The sequence below is a fragment of the Orbicella faveolata genome, unplaced genomic scaffold (assembly GCF_042242905.1).
Source record: "Orbicella faveolata isolate gen_17 unplaced genomic scaffold, um_ofav_v1 contig_1, whole genome shotgun sequence".
NCBI classification, from domain to species: Eukaryota; Metazoa; Cnidaria; class Anthozoa; order Scleractinia; family Merulinidae; genus Orbicella; species Orbicella faveolata.
Window position 1 is genome coordinate 31,242,093 of NW_028301536.1, and position 21,097 is coordinate 31,263,189.

Below are 21,097 nucleotides of genomic sequence, written 5' to 3' on the forward strand. Positions count from 1 at the left end.
GTTGACAGATTTCCTGGGGGATGGATGGAGTGGCAGGAACTTGTGAGGCTTAGCTAACCGCTATAACTTCCCTACTTTCACGTTTTATTACAGTCTTAAAGGATCCTATCGTCTTTACTGATATCTTCGCAAATCCTCGTGTATTTTTGGGTCGTTGTTGAATCGTACTTAGAAGCGCGCACGTATAACACTGGTCATAACACAGTCGTGACATTAAAGTAATCTGAAAGCAGGCCTCTGTACACCACTCTGCATGACATTCCCTCATAAGATTGCTGAATGACTGTAATGATCTTTTCAGGGATACCGTAGTGCTTCAATAGTTTCCACAGTTTGGCTCTGTCCACACTGTCAAAGGCCTTTTCATAGTCAATAAAGTTGATGTAGAGAGATGAGCTATATTCCAACGGTTGCTCCACTATGATGCGAAGAGTGGCAATTTGATCAGTGCATGACCTGTCCTTTCTAAAACCTGCCTGCTGGTCCCGTAATTGATTGTCTGCCTTCATTCTATCCAAAAGAATTCTGTTTAGAACTTTGTCTGGTATTGATAGAAGTGTAATCCCCCTATAGTTACTGCAGACCCTCAAATCTCCTTTCTACGGTAGTTTGATGAGGAGTCCCTCCTTCCAGTCCCTTGTAATCTCTTCCATGCCATGAAGTAAACACGACCAGTTGCTCCGCGCAAAAATGTCCGGTCGAATGAAGGGCATGAGCTGGCCATTCAGAAGTGGCGAACAACATTGCAGCATGCGCAAGGTTTCGCAGTGTGTTCGTGGCAACTAGGGCAATGGATAACCATGAAAAGCTGCCGAGGGTAATCAATTCAATATGCTCACTTTATTGATGTTTTTGATGCTACTCTTACTATAGCATGTTCGATGCATGCTATTGAAACGTCATGCACGGTGTTAAAGGGGTCCTGTCACGGGGATTTTGCGGCACATTTGGGAAGAGCGGCACAAAAATAATGACTACAGTAATTAACCTCCTCCATGAAATGTGCCAAAAATTTCAAGATCAGTAAGTTCAGTGAATGAGGAGTAAAGTTGAATTACTTTTAGCAACTTTTCTAGGACACGAGGGCAGAATTTGAAAAAAAGGCTGCGCGACCTAGCCATAAAAGACCACGACCGCGTTCATGAGTAAACTCATAGCATAGTAATTTTTAACAAAATGACTGATCATTATTTTTTGGGCGTCTTTTTGTTTTTGACTTTTCCAAGTTTTGCTTATGACTGTGCCTCTTTAAAATCGTTCCTTGTTAGCTCCTATGGTCATTTACCAAGTAGAAAAATTTCAGCTTCAAACGCCCAATGAAAACACTGGGCAATCTTTCCTTATACTTAATAGTACGTTTTAGTTGACTTTGGTGGCATTCATTTATCAGGCGAGTTTGGTCAAGCAAATGCAACCATGGCAAGAGAGTTCTTAAGAACAAGCTATGCGGTAAAAGTGCATCGTACTAATAAGTTATGGTTAGGTATTTAGCGTACTCATAAATCCGGCGAGAGTGGATAAACGTAATAAGAATATGCGCGAGTTTTGGACGGGTGCCAGGCTCCAAGTTTTAAAAATGGCCGGAATTTTATCGATAGTTTAAACAAAAAAAGTTACGAGCTGTACATGCTTTCCCAATTTTCCCTTTGAGCAGCAACATTTTTACGTCACTAATGGCATGGGGAATCAATTTTTCTTTTTTCCGACAAGTAAAGAGGAAAAAAAATAAAGGTTTCCGAACCCTTTACTTCCTAGCGGTATACAAGAAATTTCGGTACGAAGACGCATTTTTTGCACAAACTCTTTACATATTGCATCCATATAAGCTTACCACTAATCAAATTAGCAAGAGAACCTCTCAGCAGGCAGCGAGAGCCTTGTTTTCTTAACAGTGAAATGCTGAAAAAAATTCATGCTTGCCCAAGTACAAATAAATCAGCCGAACGACATCCTTGCGTACCTTACTACAGTTTGCCGTCCATTCCCCAATTGCAGCCTGCATTATCACCTGATCCCGCAAGTAGGGCTAGAGATGTACAGAAAGCTGTACAGTACGCGTTTCCGCTCTGAACGCAAAGGTTGACAATTTTTGGCAAGCGGAAACTGGGGAGAAGAATCGTCCGAATACCTGTTTAGTAGACACTGGAAACGACGCTGAATGTTCTCTCCCCAGATCTCGCTCGTTCTGACGATCTGATAGTTGAATATCCACTCACGTGTACCGGAAACAGACAGGCCTTAGACAGTACTTAACAGATTTCCTTTTCATTAAAACAATCATTATGCTATTGACATTTTATCGACAAAATGATTATTTGCACTGATTCTACAGACTGAAGGCATCACCCATTACAAGTAACAAAACTTTCATGTTGTAGTAACGCAAACAAACTGCTTCCGAGTCGAACCCTGACCCATTGTGTTCACTCTAATTCCTTCAAACAAAAGAAAATTCTGTAGCGGGCGCCTAGGGAGTTCAACCAAAAGGCAGTCATTAATTATCAGCGAGGAAAAATTTTGGATGTACCTAATTGGCTTCAAACGAGGTTATTAGAATACACGTGACTATCGTTCCGAGGTGACTTAAAATCGTGTTAACCTAACCGCAGGGAAAATATATAACTTTACCACGTGGTTGAGATCTGACCTCAATTTCTAAATAATTTTTATTCAAGAAATGATAACACAGCACAAACGCTCTCAGGACTTCTTAGTTAAACTTCTGTGATATGTTTACATTGAAACTTTGAATCTGAATATCATCTACAGTGCCTTCTGAGAAATCCAAACTATAATAAAATCAACACATCGATAACCTAGTGGTTAAACACACTCAACGAATAAAATATTTTCTAACAAACGAGTTTCAACTTAATTCAACAGCTAAACTGGTAATCCAGACTTCTTGCTAATTCTGAAGTAAATAGTCCTTTGTTTGCCCTCTCTCAGTCTTAACTCATAAAATGTTGTAACTCTTAACCCCTAACTGTAAAGTCTGTTTAGATAAGACTAGCTCGTCTTGGGAATGCATTATGAAATTCTTTAACTAAAGGAACGTACGAAAAACTAGCGCTCAAATCCACAGAGTGGTCCACAATGTCGTATTCGTACGGCTCGTCCAAATCACCGCTTAACGCGCGTTGAAGTTTTATTTTCCTTATTCCGGCTTGGATCATCGAAAATGTTCGCATGATGTCTTTATCTTGTGCGCGAAGTTCGGCAAGTTCTTTCCTAATCCATTCGAAAGCTTTCTCGATATTCTGAATTCGCTGTTTCTCTGTTTTGTGGGCGACATTTGTGATGTTCTCCAGAATAGCTTTAGCAGTTGGTCGATTTGATGAAATGTTTCGTGCAGTGGGATCGTTCAGTTCTGAGAATCGTCTAAGCGGTTGTGACTCTGAAATTTCTTTTGTACCCGCTTCGGATAAACTATAAGGCTTGCTTAATCCTTCTTCGAACTCAGCTCTATCGAATTCAAGGGAAACTTTCTTCAACTTTTTATACTCCTCCTCTAGTTCGGCTCGCTGCTCTTTGCTGATTACTGTACTGTTCATTTTAGTTGTTTGTTTAACACTGTTTTCTTTCGCTCGTGATGGTTGGCTAATCACGGCATAAGTGCAACCGAGTGAGAAAGTATTCTGTAATGATTTTGACCTTTCATTGTTTGTTGTCATTTCAGATGGGCCTTTGACAACGGTGTTTTTCAGCCCCCCAGGATGTTCGTCTGCGCCATCGACTGTATCCCACGCTTTTTCACAATCCTGTCGCAATAGGAAGTTTGGCGATGCAGGCATGCTCGCTGATTGTTGCGGAACCGCGATTCTCACTGTTTCAACAAACAAATTGCTGATAGGTCTCCTAGGGAATGAGTCCGCCATCGTGGAAGCTGCATCTTCTTCGCTCAGAAGTCGTGCAACTATTGGGGGGTCGTCGTCCTTTCGTCCACCTTCGGAAACTCTTCGTAACTTTTGCGAAGCCTCTACGAAAATTTCCGAAGTTGGTTCGACTACTTGTTTACCATCACCCTGTTCTCTTCGTCTTTCAGACACCGGTTTCATTTCCTCTCCGAGTAAGTGCTCCTTCTCCATTTTACTAGCTGGTGGAGGGGGACTGTGTTGTTTCTGAGGGATCTCAAGTGTTACTCTGAACTGCCTTCCAAGTCTTCGCGTCTTTAGGGCCGGTGTGTTGTTATTCCTGCCGTCGTTGTTGTTGTTTAAGTCAAACACGTGCATTACATTATGCTCTCGGATAACTTCCATGGGGCTCGCTATGGTCCAACAACGTGGTCTGAAAACGTTTTCTTGTAAAACATGGAAGCTGTTTTTCCTGGTTGGCTTACTAGGCTGCTGTTTCTCTTCACGTGAGATGTTAGGCGGTGTTATGAGGGAAATACTCCGTGGTCGGCTAGCGGACCTGTTAATGCCTTCGCCCCGTGCCCGTTTCCACTTACTGTACAGTGTCTCTGATGTTAGATTTTCCAGAGATCTTGAAAATGTTCGCAGTTTTGCGATGGTAATATCTCCATCTTGAATTCCGCTACGGGAATTTTCCTCCGTTCTTTCGCCTGTAGGCGAATCCGCTCTTTCCGACATCTCGTGAACCATGAAGCCAGACTTAAGGAAACGCGTGAACTGAAAATAGTTCTTCCAACTCCTTTGACTTCGCAAATAAAGCTCAAGAACACTGTTATTTAGAACTGTAAAAAAAAAGCAAGCAAAGCAAAATTGTATGAGTATGTAACCGAGATACAAATAAAATATTTAGAGCTGCCTCGACTGATTATCAGGCAATGATGTGACGATCTACCAGTAAGTTTACCTTTTTCTTTAGCATTTGAAACTAGCTGCTATAAACAGCTGTTTTATCTACTTGCAAGCTAATGTTCATCACAAATAAAACTCGAATGCGCAGAGAACTTGGTCTTGTTTGCTGGTATAATGTAATTCTGGACAACAAAAGCCTTTCGTTTCGCTGGTGAAGATAATGCTTGACTTCCGTTTAAGGGAAGTCCAATCTTTTAGTTGTGATTGCTTGCTTTTGTCTAGTCGCAATACCACGTTTACGCCCCAAAAGGTGCCAGACTAAGCACAAAAGTTATGAAAAATAGAGTCATAAAAATGCAATATTTATATAACACGAGCATCTACACTGAAAAAATGCCTTTCAGATCATGATGCGAGACTCGATTCAAGAGAATCGGTTGCTGAATTGCAACCCTCATTTGGAGGTTTCTTGCACAAATAATGCCATTTTGTTATCATTGTTGGGTTACGTTTTCTAACTTGATTCCACCAACAGCGACAGTTTACATGTGAAAGGAATTATATTCAAAAACAAGCTCTACTGCCCACTCCTAGTATCTCAGAGCAGCTGAAACTTATACAAAGGTGGAATAACCCTTGAGCAGGCCAAGCTAATAGTAAAGTGGTTTTTCGATGTGACCTCTAAAACGCGAAATATCACACTTACCTGGTATGTTGGTATAGAGGTGTTTTGCCTTTGACAAGCACAAGCAACTGACAATTTTGAATTCTAACTCAGGGTCTTTTGTTACTTTATGGAATGCCCAAGTACTTAACATTCTTTCGTGAATGACAGGACAAAACAACAATAGTTCATTTCCATGGTTAATCTATCAAACAGGCTCCCATGAATCCAATGATGGTCCCTTTCAACCTCGTTTAAAATCACATCATGTGGACCACAAAAGACATGAAGGACACCATTGTTCTCATCTTGGTCCCAATAACAATACAAAATCGTCTTTGATTGTCATGGAAATCCTGCATGACCTCAAAAGTAAAACAAATTAGTAAGTTATCCAAGTAAGCGATTGTACCTTGTCCGGAACTTTATGTCGGGCAAGACACGTACGAAGCTTTTCAAGGCATGAACTATTCCCATGACAAATAAGAAACAAGTCACGTACGAAGCGCTATTAACCATTAGCCATATACTTCGTTTTCAGTGCAAGGGGAAATAGTTATGATAATGACACGAATGAAAAAAGAGTCTCCTGAGGCCAGAGCAATTTAATTTCACTTGTTTGTGTCTCTACCACACTGTCAACAACAAAATGTTTTAATGTGCCTCAGTTATAAACGCTTGAGCACTGACAAGTGACGTAAATTCCCAGGGTTAAACAAAAAGCAAGTTTTTGATTGTTTAGGTCAAATTGCGTGCTTTATTTAATCAAGCATGCCTTAAAACACGAAATAACGTTATAAGAGAGTTTAAGATACACTCTGCTTTTGCCTGCAAAGCGCTTAAAGTAGTTCAAATCGATCGTTGGTTCCTCAGGTTCAAAGTGTTCAACTGCCATTTAGTTCCAAAGCACAGACACTAGTTCTGCAATTAACTGGCTCAGGTATCACTCTATATCACTCAATATATTGCTGCAATTAGTTTGGAATTAGGAGGAGCAGTGCTATGTTGAGTACCAAATCCCCGCCCTTAACTCGAGCTCTTTTGTTTTCCAAAGTTGTTTTGTCTTTGTGCGATCTCGAGCAATTTTCAAAACAAGATATTGCAACTGAAATGAAGGCAGCACTGTAGTGTAAACGATGTACTAGGTTTTCTCGACGCGAATTTTGTTAAACCTTTTTTTCTTTTCACGTATTCCGAGTATAGATTTTTACGCTGACGTGTATACGATGGACTAGGTTTTATCGACGTGAATTTTGTCAAACTTTTTTTTAATGCATTCCGAGTATAGATTTTTCCGTGCTGGTCACGTTTATTTGGTAAACAGCACCTGTTTGGCCACGCATGGCTAATAGAGGGTGCTGACGGAGGTCTAGAACACGTTTCGCGGAGAAAAAAATGGTCCTTTCACAACTCACGGAAAATAAAATAGCCATTTCATGCATCACGATAAGGGGAGTTAGTTTTTTCACACGAACTTACAAAAGTAATGAGATTTTGGAACTTTATGTCCAATTCCAAAGGCTTGTTCGACTTTTTTAGGGGCCCATTTCTCCGCTGCTTTTATCCACAAGAAAATCGTGTTCCACTAAAGGCTTATGCAAGGGATCAAATGGATTGGCTTTCGCGGTTACGCAATGTTTATTACATAATAACAGGTGCTAAAAATAATAGAACAAATAATCAAAATAAGAGTTCTCGATGAATGGAACTGTTCATTCCTCATTCCAAAGAAAATTATTTTGATAAAGTACGGTCCGAGCCCACTAACGAAATCACGCTTGTCAAGGAAAAAACCTAGCCATTTCATATTTGAAGGGAAAAATAAGGCCATTTATAAATGACGAAAATACCCTTTACCACCCTACGCATAGGTATTGCACGGTCAGCAATTTTTGAACCAATGGTATCACTTTACGTCAGATGCATAAGCTCAAGGAACAGGCCCTGTAACTTATGGTAAAGGTCATACTCAAAGTGCTTTAACTTAAGTTCCTTCTTCAACAGTTTTTTGTGTTCAGAGTTGCCCTCTGTCTAGGTAAAGTAGAGATCCAACCGGTTTTAGACCGAGTGGTTATTACATAACCAGCTATAAGACCCAGACAGTCAATATCTGAATTTCTACTAAGCTCACGTTATGTAACGTTTTTGATATCGGCACTTGTCAGAGAATCGCGGACTGTCATTTAGCGCCTTCCTTCCAGTAAGCAGGCTCTCGTTGAAATAAATACCTCTTTAAGTGTTTTTTGTCATGAGCTCCGCTGTCTATAAAACCTGCGGTACTCGTTTTTTACATGCAATGTGTCAAATTAAGTATTTGTAGTTTGGCTATGATATGACATCTGTGAGACGATATCGATTTAGAGACTCAGTTCGCGCAAGGTTTTGTGAAACTCCGATAACTAAAAGTCGACATATCTTTTGATAAATTAAGCCAACATACAGCTATTTCTCTTCTTAATGGAAGATCTCTGGAATGACGAGTAGTACTTTTTACGGTAAAAGATGCGGAGTGGATATTTATGTTTTCAAATTTCTGAAGAACCGCGCTAAGGCACCTTGAAGTAAGCTAAATTTATATATCGCTTGTAACATATGTTCGTTTATACCGCTTTAAAACATTTTGACAACAGTTATATACTCCAGTCCCTAAACTCTCCTATCCTTCCGCGTAGTATATACTTGTGACAAGCGTGTCGTCTGTGCTGTTTACATCAAATCGGAAGGTTGGGGCCTAACAATTTTTGATTGGTTCGTTCTGAACATGCGCATGCAAGTTATCCTGAACTCTCTTTTCGCCCGCCCGGGTTCAACCCCCACATGGGCGGGAAGAAAGAAGAGTCCATGGACTGGACTAGGCAACAGTCAGTAAGGTTTACCGCAATCACACTTGTTTCTTTATTTATATCGATGTGCTTAATTATAAATATTAATAAATTATCGTCAATAACTCTGTATGGCATAACGTGGTCCGAGAAGCCGCTTTTTAGTGCTTATGGTGCACACGATTCCAATACACCAGCAACTATGATTTTGTCAAATGCTGAGCCTGGTTTTCATTAAGTGCACGCATTGAGTTAGGGAATGCTCCAGCCTTCGCTTGCCGAGTGATTCTCCAATTTACTCTACTTCGTTTATCCACGTGAATTCCCCGTAGTCAATTTCTCCGTCACCATCCTCGTCCAAAATGTCAATTAACTTAGTCAGCTGATCATCGTCCATGGGAACTCCGATGCCCTTCAACCCCTGCCGGAACTCGTCCCTGGTTACTGACAAGCTATGATCCTTGTCAAACTGGTTAAACAGGTCAACCAACCGGTAATTCTTGTCCTCGACGTATTTCTTGAGAATGTAGATTAAGTCAGTTTTCTTGTTGTTGCCGTAAAGTTCATTGAGTTCGTCTTCTAGTTTTCCAGACCGTTTGCTCACAGTGCAGGCGATAGTAAGCCCCGGATGTTGACCCAGAAGGAACTCCACGAGGGCTTGAGTCTCTAAATTGATTACCACGCTATTGAGCAGGATCTTTTCTAGTGCTGAGTCGACGTTGTTTTTCATGGCGGAGAGGAGGTTAAATGCACCGGCATTTTGGAGAGGGTTCATTCCAATCCTGCAGTTAAGAAGAAAATCGTTAGGAGATTACTTCAAAACCATAAATGTAATTTCAACATCGTGGGGTGTTAAAAGTTAAGTTGGAACCAGGAGTGCCTTTCTGGCCGGCCTGATTGCACATAAGGTTATTCATCAGATAAATACACCTGCAATGTACCATGGAACCTGTAGTGTACCATGGGCAATTTAAATGGCATCAACAAGATTCTACATATGAGATTTGTAGATTTGATTTCGCTAGCAGAATAAATTTTTGCTGGAAGTTTTTTTTTTTTTGCGGATCGTGGAAAAACCGCAAGTTCGCAAAAATTAGAAACCTCAAAAATTTAGTGCCAAACAGTATCCAGAGTTTAACTGTTAACCAAAAGAGTTACTCGTCACGGAATCAACTGCATTTTTTGTCTTATTATATATACTAGACTGCTCAACTTCTGAAGAACAAAGGAAAACACGTTTCGCCTTGTTTCTATTTCATGATACCTTTTAACAGAAATTATACTTCTGGAAAGTTCTTGTATTGTAATCATGACCCATGCTTTCATCGTTCTTTTTTACAAACCTTAATATTTTTAAAGTGTTGTTGATTTGAAGTCCCTTGCTGAGCGCCAGTGCTCCTTCAGTAGAAATCCTGTTGTTGCTTAAATCCAAATCAATTAACGTGTTGTTTTCTCTGAGAGATTCTCCAACCGCTGCGGCGCCTTCATCAGCGAACCCATTCCAAGACAAGTCCAGCGTCTGCAGGCTGCAGTTAGCACGCAGCCCTTTTCCGATAGCAATCCCGCCCTTGCCTCGAAGATGGTTCCAGCTAAGGTTAAGGTATTCTAGTCCACCATTGGCATCAATGGCGGGACCTAAAGTAGAATTATGATTTTAGATTTATTGCAGGATGTAACGTAATCCCTTTTTTGTGATGGACTGAATTTTAACACTTGTTCTGAGAAAAAGAATGTAGTACCACATTTGGGTATAGAGCGTATTCACTCACGTGTCCAGCAGCCATACAAATTTACTGGAACAAAAGAAAGGATTTATTATATGGCTTTCGGGGAAATTTTTCTTGCGGAACGCGGTGGGTAGTCCCGAGCGGGCAAGATAGCTCCATCTGGCCCACTCGGGTAGCCAATCACAGCGCAGGATTTGATTCATCTTGCCCGCTCACGGAGCTAGCCATATAATAATGATGCTAAATATTACTGGGACTAAACATTTTGCAGACCCGTTTATTTTGTATAACCATGATAACCAGTAACACAAAAACGGCCGATTCAAGGCTTGACGGGTTTATAATAAAACACAATTCACCAGCTGTAACTCACCAAATAATACCCCTGCATCCTCAGCGAACTCATTATGGCTTAAGTCAAGCCATGTCAGCGTTTGATTGACACGTATTCCTTCCGCCAGACAGGCAGCATCTTTGTCCTTGAAATCGTTCCATGATAGGTTGAGAGTCTTAATGGTGTTATTGTCCGTGAGCACTTCTGCGATAGCCTGGGCACCAGGGCTCTTGATCTTATTTTGACCAAGATCCAACTCAGTGATGTAAAAGTTTTCCTTCAGCAATCTGGCGATAAATTCACTGCCTTCGGGGCCTGAATGAGACAATTCAACGACAAAAAAATAAATAAAATAAAGTAATATGTCAGGGAGGCGAAAACTTAGTGTTCCCAATCCCTTAAATTAGTTTAAATAAAGTCATTTATACATTCATACATTCAACGGACAATACAAAAGTACCGAATCTTCCAAGGTAGATTGAGTTAGAAGCTTCAGTGAAAACTGACCGTAAATGGAGTATGTATTTTACAATTTTTCATCAGGCACGGTTTGATTTCTTCTGGAAACTAAATGCCAGATAGAAATGTTTTTCCTGAAATTATATCATGCTGTTTCCTGAAAAAGTCAGACAGTAACTGGGCAAGTTGAAATTTTTGGAACATATTAAGATTCAAGTTAACCCCAGCCGTACAGCCAGCCTTTTCTCCTTAGTTGATAAATAAATGAAGTGAGAGGTTTTGATCATTTTGGCATGTATGTTATGTACTTGATCCATGGCGAAAGAATGAGGAAGCCTTCAACGTACTGAAACTAGGCGACTTCGTTAAGTCAGGCTTGAAACTTCTTTGTTTTGAACACTCCACGGTGTGAACGTACTGGTCGGCTCTACATTTTCTAAAGCAGTAATGTCATCATAACACATGTACAATCCGTTCCGGTTCTTACCTATTGCGCAATCTCGCAAGTTTAGAGTCGTCGTTGTTGTGTTTCTCATGAGTGCAAATGCGATGGCCTGGGCGCCACTAGGTCCCAGGCCGTGGTGTTTGATGTTTATCTCTTCCCTTGTAATATGCTCGATAACGAAGGAGACTGGGATGATACCAAGCTGGGAACAAGCATCTCGGTAAGCTTTGCGACCTAAAAATTGGAGTAAAATTGGTAATATACTGGCTCTCTTATGTTTTAGAATTGGTCTATGCTGACAGTACGTCAAGTTATGGAAGCACGCGAGACTTTGAGAGCAGGAGGGAAGCGTGGGAGTTGATTGAGGGGCTGCCGAGAGCAACTCTAACTTTTCTAGGGCTCTCGAGACGAACGCTTGCACTCAGCATTAGATTGTACGCATTTACTTCCTATGTTATAATGCGATACTTCTAGAAGATCGTAAACTGAAATTTATGCAAGATTTTTTGTTTGTTTGTTTGTTTGTTTTTGTTTGTTTTTGTTTGTTTTTGTTTTTTGTTGTTGTTTTCTCAAAGTGAGTTGAAATACAGACCAGTAAAGGAAATATCCATATTTTTAAATCGTAACGACTGGATGGGGTTTAAATCATACAGTGTAGCTGAGAATTGGTCAAAATTTTAATTGCCAGCTGAAAAATGGCAGGCTAATGAAAATGACCTGATAGGCGTGATCTGAGATCTGAAAAGTCTACTGATGGCTCAAAAATGGGCTGCAATCTTAACCGATCGCTGAGAAATCGAAGAAATTTTAATTAATAACTAAGATCCTAACGCCCCGATTCAGACTCTTAGTTTAGCACATCTCGTGTGGCTAAGAAATGAGCCAGTAAGGTCAGTACATGATTATGACAATAACACTGAAGCAGAAGCCGTGACTTACAGCTGTGAAAATCGTTTTCGCTGTTTCATTGTTTAGTCATGTCCCAGCTAGATGTTTATTCCAAAACTAAAATAATTTATTTTACCTGTAGGATCATATTCCTCTCGAGGTTCTTCAAACTCCAGATCTGTATCGTAGTCGCTATCTTCAACGAGCTCTCCGTCAGAACGCAGCTCATCCTTAGATGTGTCTTCAGCTGGGTTGGGCACTGGGGTCAACTTGCTTTTGCCTGTGCCTGCTCTCTTGGATCTTGCTGTTAACAAGAAGAACAAAACAAAGAGATCAGTGGATAACGTTAGAATACATCGAGAAAGGACAGCCTTCTACTAAAAGATATAGAAGAATTTAAAGAAAGACCTGCATCACAAATAGCAATTGTCTTATTACTTAATTCTGCGGCAAAAATACTATTTTGTTACGAAGCAACCGTGATGTTACACATTACACGAACCCACATTCACAGCTTCTTACTAAAAGTTTTGTAAAAAAAAGTATAACTATAATAAAAGGAAAAACTATAACTATATGCAGAATTTTGACCTTATATACTCATCTAAACTGACAGCACACACTTTCTTTTTGTTGTGTACTCTGTTTCCACAATTGAGTACACACATGTAACATAGAATTAATGACATCATATCGATGCACCGATACAAAGTCAAGATTAAGATGTCAAAAAAACTGTGAGGACTAAATCAAAGACTTAGCAGCCAAGTTGATCGGTACAAAAAGATGAGGTTCAAAACGTGAATGTCCGCCGTATATACGGTATGCAAATCCTGCGTGGCGCAGTGACTGGTCGATAACTTGTTACCGATCGAAACCGACCTTGATCTCCTAAAAAAGAACAGGCATGCGTGTATTACCTTTTATACCATGCCATAGAAAATGCAACCAATCAGAATACAGGAAAGCCGTTGTACAATCGACGGTATTACAACCAACCTTCCTATCGTACGCCACGCGTATGTCGCAATGATTCGGTTGGCCACTGTATTTTCTAAGGCGTGGTATAAAATAGTTATGCAACGCATACCATGGAATATCCCACATGTCATTAATATTTGTATTTTCATGGTATACACACTCGCCTTAAGGCCCGAGTGTACAATGTATATCGAGAAAATACAAGTGCGGTAGGATATTCCATGGCATACCTCTCAAAAGCGTTACATAATTAATATGTATATCAAGTCATTTTTTTCTTAATAATAGAATCATACATTTTCCTGTTTTGGTCTACGATGTATCATAACACGGCGATATTAAAGTTTACTATACTACTCACCACTTGAATTTCGGCTTCTTCCACTTCGCTGACGACTTTTAGAGTCTCCTTCGGTGATAATACCCGATTTGAGTTTCATATGCGCGCTTCCTATCTCGGAGCTGTTCGCTATTATATTCTCATTGGCGTCGTGATCGGCATCTTGCACATTCAGTGTAGGCACGCTTTGCAGACCTACTTTTACCTTGTCATCGCTTGTACTTGTAGCGGACATATCGGCTAATCTACAGAGCAAAGATTACAGACTTTGTGTTTTATCTCTCAACGTGAAATTATGAAAAAATGATCTAACGTGGAGATAGGTGAGGAATGATCGTGAGCTATCCGAAGTAATATTACGTTGCTTTTAGCTTTTAGCACAAAACTCATTATCAAGAAAAAGAATTCAATATAAATCAGAGCTTTTTTCCGCCGCACGTGTCATTCGTTAATCATAGTAGAACAGGAAGCTTTTAAGTTTTCAAGTGCAATTATTACAACAGAACATTATTATAGTGAGACTTGTATTTATGAACGTCTTTTCGTTTTCCTGAAGATTAAAATGCACTTCCTTGATGACGCTTTCAGCACAAGCACTCTCAGTCGAACTCTGAAATAAAACAATGTCAATGCCGCAGAAATTAAGACGTCAAAGGCTGATCTTTAAACCAGAGAGCCTTTTAGAACAAAAGTATACAGATTACATGTCCTGACATGTAGTTTCAACCGAACATTATCAAGATCGATTCTTAATTGGGATCTTTTTTTTTCCCTTGGTCTATTCTTTTCATGAAGCTGTTCCTTTAGATCCTTGTCATCCTTGACATGAAATAAATCTTTACATTCCGGCCTGGATGTGATGTGTTTAGTTCCCACAATGGATTTAATTTTGGAGATAAAGTGGTTTGACTTAAAATATATAACTACCGTGCACGGAAGATTTTTCTTTTGTGAATACCCCGACTCTGATTTTATTTATTTCAACTCGAACCTCGAATCTTGGTCACGAAAACCACTATAAAACAGTAACATTCTGGAGAAGCGGAAAATACATGTATAGTAAAAGCGGAAAACTGATCTAGTAGTACCACGAATGAAATGGGCGCTGATTACACAATTTTTGTGTGCTTATACTCCCTCCAAAAACGAAAAAGTTGGATTTTCACTCTTCATGATGGTTTAATTGATATCGAGTTGAATCTAAACTCTGTTACAGTCTACATGTTTATATTATTTATCCGCCTCCAGGCAAAAGAAGAGTCAAAGTGTTTTGATTCCGGATTCCGCATTTGTCATGTAACAAACGGTTTGGAGAAAAAGGACGCAAACTGTCCTTGAAATATTACTAAGATTTAGGTTAGCATTCACTTTGTCAAACCATTTTATAAGCTGTTTCATATTGGTTAGATGGCTAAATGCACTTGTCGTGTCAAAAGTGCTCATTCTGCCATGAAAACAGAATCATGTAAATGTGGACTGTATTCATGGCCTTTCAATACACTAAAAGTTTCCAAGAAATTTCGAACAGCTCGACCAATTCCTCACGTCTATCCAGTTTCTTTTCGACTATTATACACTGTTCACATCAGTCGGTCTTTTCACAGTTGTATGGCTTTAATTTAGATCATGATAAGCATACACTCGTGCATGTCTGGCTAATTAGTATCCGAACTGAGTTTTACTCTTTTAGAAGCGTTATTCAGTCAACCTCACACGACAAACGAATGTACTATTACATAGCGACTTGACACTACTGCAAGAGGCTGCATGCGGATTATTGATTTGTACACAAACAGATTATGGTGTCCACAAGTAAATAAATTATGCCGAGAAGGAAAACAACACACAAAGCCTACCTTGAATTCATAACAAACAAATACGAATAATTTCGCGCGAAAGTCCAAATGAGCAATGCGATATCTCTAATAAACTCATCAGTTACAACAGATCCAGAACATGCTGAGTTGTGCCCAAGGCTTACCGTTTCTCCACTACACGACCCTTCCGTGCCAAATCACTTTAGATTTAAAAGACGAACGTTTCCGAGTTAGACGGCGGTGTATTACGTGTTGAAGTTATTGTCCTGTTTTGAATTTCAAAAGACATTGCACTTGCTTGCAATTTGTCCAATCAATGTTGCCTAGCAACCCTAACGCTAATTCAATGACTAATGCTCCGTGTATTGTTCTCTTTTTTATCTCAAGAGAAATCAAACTGAAAACCATTTCATCTGAGAACAATCCAACATCTATCTGTAATCCTTACTCATTTTAAATTTCCAAAGCTTAGAAAACGGGCCAATAAGACTGGAATATATGTGTCAAAATGACCTGTTATGTACAAGACAAAAATATATATATCTACCCTGTAATCTGTAATAAACAGTTAGAGTAAGTTAATTTAATCGTGTTACAAGTGAACAGTGACTAGTTAAAAACAATGTGAAATGCCTCAGTGCCATCAGCAGTGTTTATCCGAGTGCTGATTACGTCAAACCAAGCAAGTTAACGATTGAATTGTCCGTGTCGCTCGATTTTATCTTTACTAGGTAAGGTTAAGTCTGCATACGAACCAAGTGGCCCATCAGGCCGGAGCTTATCCCGGTTTCTGTAGCATGAAGCGACTAGGAGTATTTCTACTCCCCCCCCTCCCCCCCCCCCCCGCCTCCTCCTCCCTGGATGGGATGCTAGTCCATCGCAGGGTTACCCCCAGCATTGAATTCGTCGGTGCCCATTTACACACCTGGGTGGAGAGAGGCTCTGTGAGAGTAAAGTGTCTTGTCCAAGAACACAATGTCCCCGACCGGGGCTCGAATCCGGACAGCTCGATCTTTATGACAAAATGTAATTTGTGATAATCTGTATGGACGTAATTAAATTAATATTTTGCCGACATGGAACAGAAAACTGTGTGCGAGCGTAGTATGCGAGGGCTCATGGGCCAGTTAGTACGTATGTAATAAGAGACGGTTGAGAAACTTGTTACATTCTACGGTCAGCCTTGCCACTAACAACTTCAGATAAGGTTTATTTTTTTTGGTTTAGTTTTAGTGTTGTGCTAGTAGTACTTCAAGTGAAACAAGAGGATGAACCTAAACTTGACTTCGTTTTGGTTTCCAGTCTATTTCATCACTTTTCCGCTCTCCCAGTGGAGAATTGGACTGTCGCCTCTCTGCTTCCAGGCTATCCTATCCTCTGCAGCTGATACCGCCTCTTCCCAAGATTTTAATCCTCTCTCCCTAAGCTCCCTGTCCAGTATTTTTCATCCTATTTATTGCAATGTATTTCTTCAGGCGGCACATTTTTACCTTTTTATTTAATTCAGTGCGGTGTATTGAGTCTGAAAAGGGTGAGAAGACGTCTGGCATTTCAGAGTGTTTAGTTACAGGCCTAAATTTGCATGGAAAAGATTCTGTTTCATAGTATTTTTCGACGTATCTGGTGCGAAGTTCTGTCCAAAAGTAATAAAGAACTACGATGTTCCACGATTTAAGCTTGTTTTAATAAGAAGCTCCACGCTGTACATCATGGCTTCCGTGAGCAACAACAACTACAAAAAAAGCATCGCGGAATGGCTACAAAACACTATCGCCAACACTCACTTCCGGAATGTTTACATCCGGCTTGCACCATATACACTACATCTGTTTGAGTTTAGAGTTGTAGGCCAGAATATCGCAGCAAATACAGGAGTTAAACTCGAAATTTAGATAAGAAAAAAAAATAGGAAATGTAAATTTTGTGTCAATCGCAAGGATTATGATCGGCTTTGCTACAGGTAACATCGAGAAAGGGATAAAGTGTATTAGACAAATGTACTTAATGTTTTTATCCGTTTTGCATGTTACTGGAAGAGTCAAGACCTTTTGTAAGCCAAAGTCAGTTACAATATAAGGCTTAGAAAAATATCTTCAAGTGCATTCTTCGCTTTGCTTGGTCCGATAAGCAGCTTATCACACTTAAAGCCCTAACTTTGCAACGTGTTGAAAAAAAAAGTTAATCTAATTTGTCCGTTCCCTGATATAAAGTTTCCGGGCAGGATTTCCCTCTTGTAATTTCCAGAGTTAAAACGTCTCTTTAACCTTCAGTCCCGACCTATAATGTTTCAGTTATGAACCAGGAGCCCATGTAATGAACCAGTTCTTACTCTTTGATTGGCCATCTGAGCGAGTAAGATTACCTAGTGATTACCCGTTGTTGTTCGGTCAACATGTCCGGAATTTGAGTGTCCTTTTTTCTTCAGTTACTTTAAAAAAGAAAAACAAATTCTTTAGCGTGTTTATGGACCTTGTCTGCTTTTCGGCCATAAACACGCAAAAAAATCGAAATTGGCCAATATCCAGCCATCTTGACCTCACACTTGTACAATATCCCATATTTCTATAGTCTACTTAGCTTATAGGTATATATTTTTCATTTAGTATAAAGCTCCATGTGAAAGATCTTTTGTCGGAGCCATAAAACATTTGAAAGAGACTAGAAATTAGGAGAACGGAAACATATTAGCAAAACCCACACAAACCTGTGATAGAGGACATTGTTGGTTTGAATACTCGACATTTATTTATTATTGTTGTTGTTTCCAGAACAGCTTAAGGTACGTGCGGAGGAATCGGATGCAGGGTGTGCGACTCGCCTCTCCTACGGCAGAGAATGTAGTCAAAACCACAAAAGGGCTTAATGTTTGATTTTTTTTAGCACATATAAGCGACACGTCTGTGGGTTTTGAGTAATTCCGGCTTCAAACAATTTTTTTCGAATTATTTTTAAAATGACCGTTTTTCTTAATGGTGTTCCCAGCCGGCAGAGTCAAGTATATCAATCCTAGGCAATCCCGTTGAAGTTAGCCCCGGTATAACATATTTAATTCATCGTCTGGAAAAGACATCTTCCTCTAAACCAGTATATTTCTCGTACATATGAAATAACGAGATTAACATTCCACACATAAGCTACAAACTGTTCATAGCAGCAAAAGTTTCAATTTGCGTCGTGTGGACAACAATAAATGAAATACAGGAGATACTATATCTCAATTAGAACATTAACGGTTAACTACGGTGCGCTCGATTTATCCTCATTCTAGCCTGCGTTCCCTTCCTTCCTCCTCCAATCGCGCTTCGCACTTCTTGTTTTCCCCTCTCCTTCTCCTTTGAGATCCTACCTCCAAAACAACCCTTATTCCAGAAAAACAAACATATTCCGATTCATTCCAGAAGAGCCATTCCGACCGTACAGCAGTGAAACTATTATTTCGTTCCAGAAATAATCCCAGGTTTGGATTCTTGCGCTTTTTTAGGGGCCGTCATGGTAGCTGCTGCATCTGACTGATCTGAGGAGCGTGTCTCTCTCCTGTTTGTGTTCATCATCAGACCTCTCAAAAGTTTCAGGGCGCTTTTGTTCGAGTCGTTGTGACCGTGGTACTGAAACATCATTCCGCACTCTTTTCAGGAAGCAATGATTTCTAGTCTAAGATATAGTCACTACACTTTGATTCCTGGCGCTCTCTGGGAAGCGAGCAGTAAGAGGCGGCTGTATTCGCATGCTTCAATCATGTCTCCTTTCGAAATGACATTTTGGAATTGAATAAAGTCCTTCATTTTCTTAATTAATTGTACAAGGAAATGACTAGCAGCGACCCAGAAAGAGTAAACGCTGCCTTTTGCCCTTCACTAGGGGATGAAAAACCCGCTAGGTCTTGAAAACTCAATATGGTTTTAATTTTAAACCAGTTGTGAGTACCATATCGTTTAATTTAATTAGTTTTTCAATTGCCATCGATTTATCGAATAGTTGTCTGACATCGATGTTCATTGTCTACCCTAGGAAGGTGACAAATTCTGTTTATCTAGTTCATTTAGCAAGTTCTTACAAGTTCCTTTGTAAAAGGATGTGAAAATGAGATATTCGAACCGTCGAAAATGGTTAGAATGAATGACATCACATTTTGATGACGTTTATCCGTGTCCTTTGACGCAAGTTACACGGTCTTAATTAATTATGATTAAAATCAGGTTTTCGTCGTCTACTTTACAAAATTAATAATTCGGCTATAATCCGTTTTGATGTAAAAGTTAACTAGCGATATCTGCCTGATAATTCGTCCAGTTCTGAATTTACCGGCTTACAAAATCTAATGTAGCTAAGTTTATGTCCCATTGATTGGACTTCAGTCGACACTTGGTCGTAGAAAACACAACGTCTTGCTTGGTGTTTGAAATCAAACGTATGCTCGTCCGTTATTAGTACCAAACTGGATGAAGATCGTCCGACTTGAAAATCTCTTTAAGTTAAGTTGAAATACATGTATGATGGATTTTTCTTAAGCCTCTTGTACCCTTGCGTGTCACACTTGTCCATTCCACTCTGAACTGAGGTACAGACCTGTTCTGAAGTTCCCGATGCCCCTCTCCGCCAGCAAGTCTCTTTTCTTTCGTATTTCCTCAAAATAACTTGCTGCAAAGTCAACCAAGTCTTCACGGCTGGGTTTTCGGTTGATGGCAGTTATCGTAAACCCTTCCAAAAGGCAAATCACATCCTCTGTAATACAGACACGATTAACTAACTTGGACGAAAACTTTTGTTCTCTTGAAGCAATACTCTGATGCATGTCCAGTAAAAAGAAATGATTCACCTTGGAAATAATAACTGAATAGTCAGCTGAATCTTCCCGGCCTTCGGATCAACTCCTAGCTGGCCTTGAGATGCGTGCTATTCCACTTCACTGCTGCTAATTAAAAGCAGTAGGTTGCACTGGTGTGTCCACTTAGCATTGAGCACGAAACCAATATTGCCCTCACGCGATGTTACACACAACAAATATCAAAATCCTTGGCTAAAAATAAAGAACTTCACAATCACTAATACAGTATGTAACATTCTGAACTTGACCGGACACCACACAGTCGTACTCTTGACAATGCCCGGTTAACCAAATAAGATAATAAACCCACAGTTATCTCTCCCAAGACATTTAATCACCTTAATTGGCTGCATTCAAGGGATTATAATTTTAAACATAGCTCGTTATCCGATAAAATCTCTCGCGACAACATTCATGCTGGGTCCTTTATAGGGACTTGATATAATGCACGTATAAAGATGTGTAACAATACTGAAGCTCGGTCAAAGGCTAATGAGAGCCTGTCTGAAATTAAGAATAAGTCATTTCTTAAGTTCCACGTATCCCTTAATTAATATTTGGCTTATCTGAAAATACAAAAAGGTTTCAAACAGATCGCATTAAGTTATTGACCTTTGTCTAGTCGTAAGGAATAATAAAATAAGCTGTGTTTTCCGGATACATCTTCACGCCCTCCCGCATTTTAGAACCCTGCTGTTGGTGGATTTCTTTATTTTTTAGGTCTAGAAAATGCATGCCAAAAACAAGCGCGCGTACAATCTCGTTCCCAGAGTCTTCGTTCCCCTTGACCAGCGGTCGGAAAACGAGAGCTCTGGGAGCAACCATTTCAGGCATGCGCCATAGATAATGCGGACCGCAGTGAAACCGGATAGGCAGAATCACCAGAATTCGGTTATTTCAAAATGGTTGCTCCCAGAGGTCTCGTTTTCCGACCGCTGGTCAAGGGAAACGAAGACTCTGGGAACGAGATTGGCGCGCGTACCGAAGTGGTCAGTTGACGCGCGTGCGCATGCTCCTGACTTCTTGTTTTGC

At 40.0% G+C, this 21,097-nt stretch overlaps 2 protein-coding genes across 3 annotated transcripts; both read right to left on the reverse strand.

Moving 5' to 3' along the window:
• Positions 1-2,635: 2,635 nt before the first annotated feature.
• LOC110053628 (uncharacterized) lies at positions 2,636-4,647 on the reverse strand. Its single transcript, XM_020759882.2, has one exon. The coding sequence runs from the start codon at positions 4,602-4,604 to the stop codon at positions 3,000-3,002; it is 1,605 nt and encodes a 534-aa protein (XP_020615541.1). The 5' UTR covers positions 4,605-4,647; the 3' UTR covers positions 2,636-2,999.
• Positions 4,648-8,298: 3,651 nt separating this feature from the next.
• Positions 8,299-15,506, reverse strand: LOC110053523 (uncharacterized). Of its 2 annotated transcripts, XM_020759760.2 has the most exons (7): positions 15,405-15,506; positions 13,445-13,668; positions 12,239-12,406; positions 11,257-11,448; positions 10,350-10,625; positions 9,593-9,884; positions 8,299-9,031 (listed from the first exon to the last, which is right to left on the reverse strand). In XM_020759760.2, the coding sequence occupies exons 2-7, from the start codon at positions 13,656-13,658 to the stop codon at positions 8,545-8,547; spliced, it is 1,629 nt and encodes a 542-aa protein (XP_020615419.1). In that variant the 5' UTR covers positions 13,659-13,668; positions 15,405-15,506; the 3' UTR covers positions 8,299-8,544. The 2 variants fall into 2 exon arrangements, with proteins under 2 accessions (XP_020615419.1, XP_089128533.1); XM_089272407.1 differs by lacking the exon at positions 15,405-15,506 and having other exon boundaries at positions 13,445-13,770.
• Between the last annotated feature and the right edge of the window lie 5,591 nt (positions 15,507-21,097).

Excerpts from the sequence above, each read along its gene's own strand:
- LOC110053628 (XM_020759882.2), bottom strand. The coding sequence starts at position 4,604 with ATGGTTCACGAGATGTCGGAAAGAGCGGATTCGCCTACAGGCGAAAGA.
- LOC110053523 (XM_020759760.2), bottom strand. The coding sequence starts at position 13,658 with ATGTCCGCTACAAGTACAAGCGATGACAAGGTAAAAGTAGGTCTGCAA. Across the intron at positions 12,407-13,444 it reads AAGAAGCCGAAATTCAAGTG|CAAGATCCAAGAGAGCAGGC; the intron begins GTGAGTAGTATA and ends TCTTGTTAACAG. Across the intron at positions 11,449-12,238 it reads AGAGGAATATGATCCTACAG|GTCGCAAAGCTTACCGAGAT; the intron begins GTAAAATAAATT and ends TCCAATTTTTAG.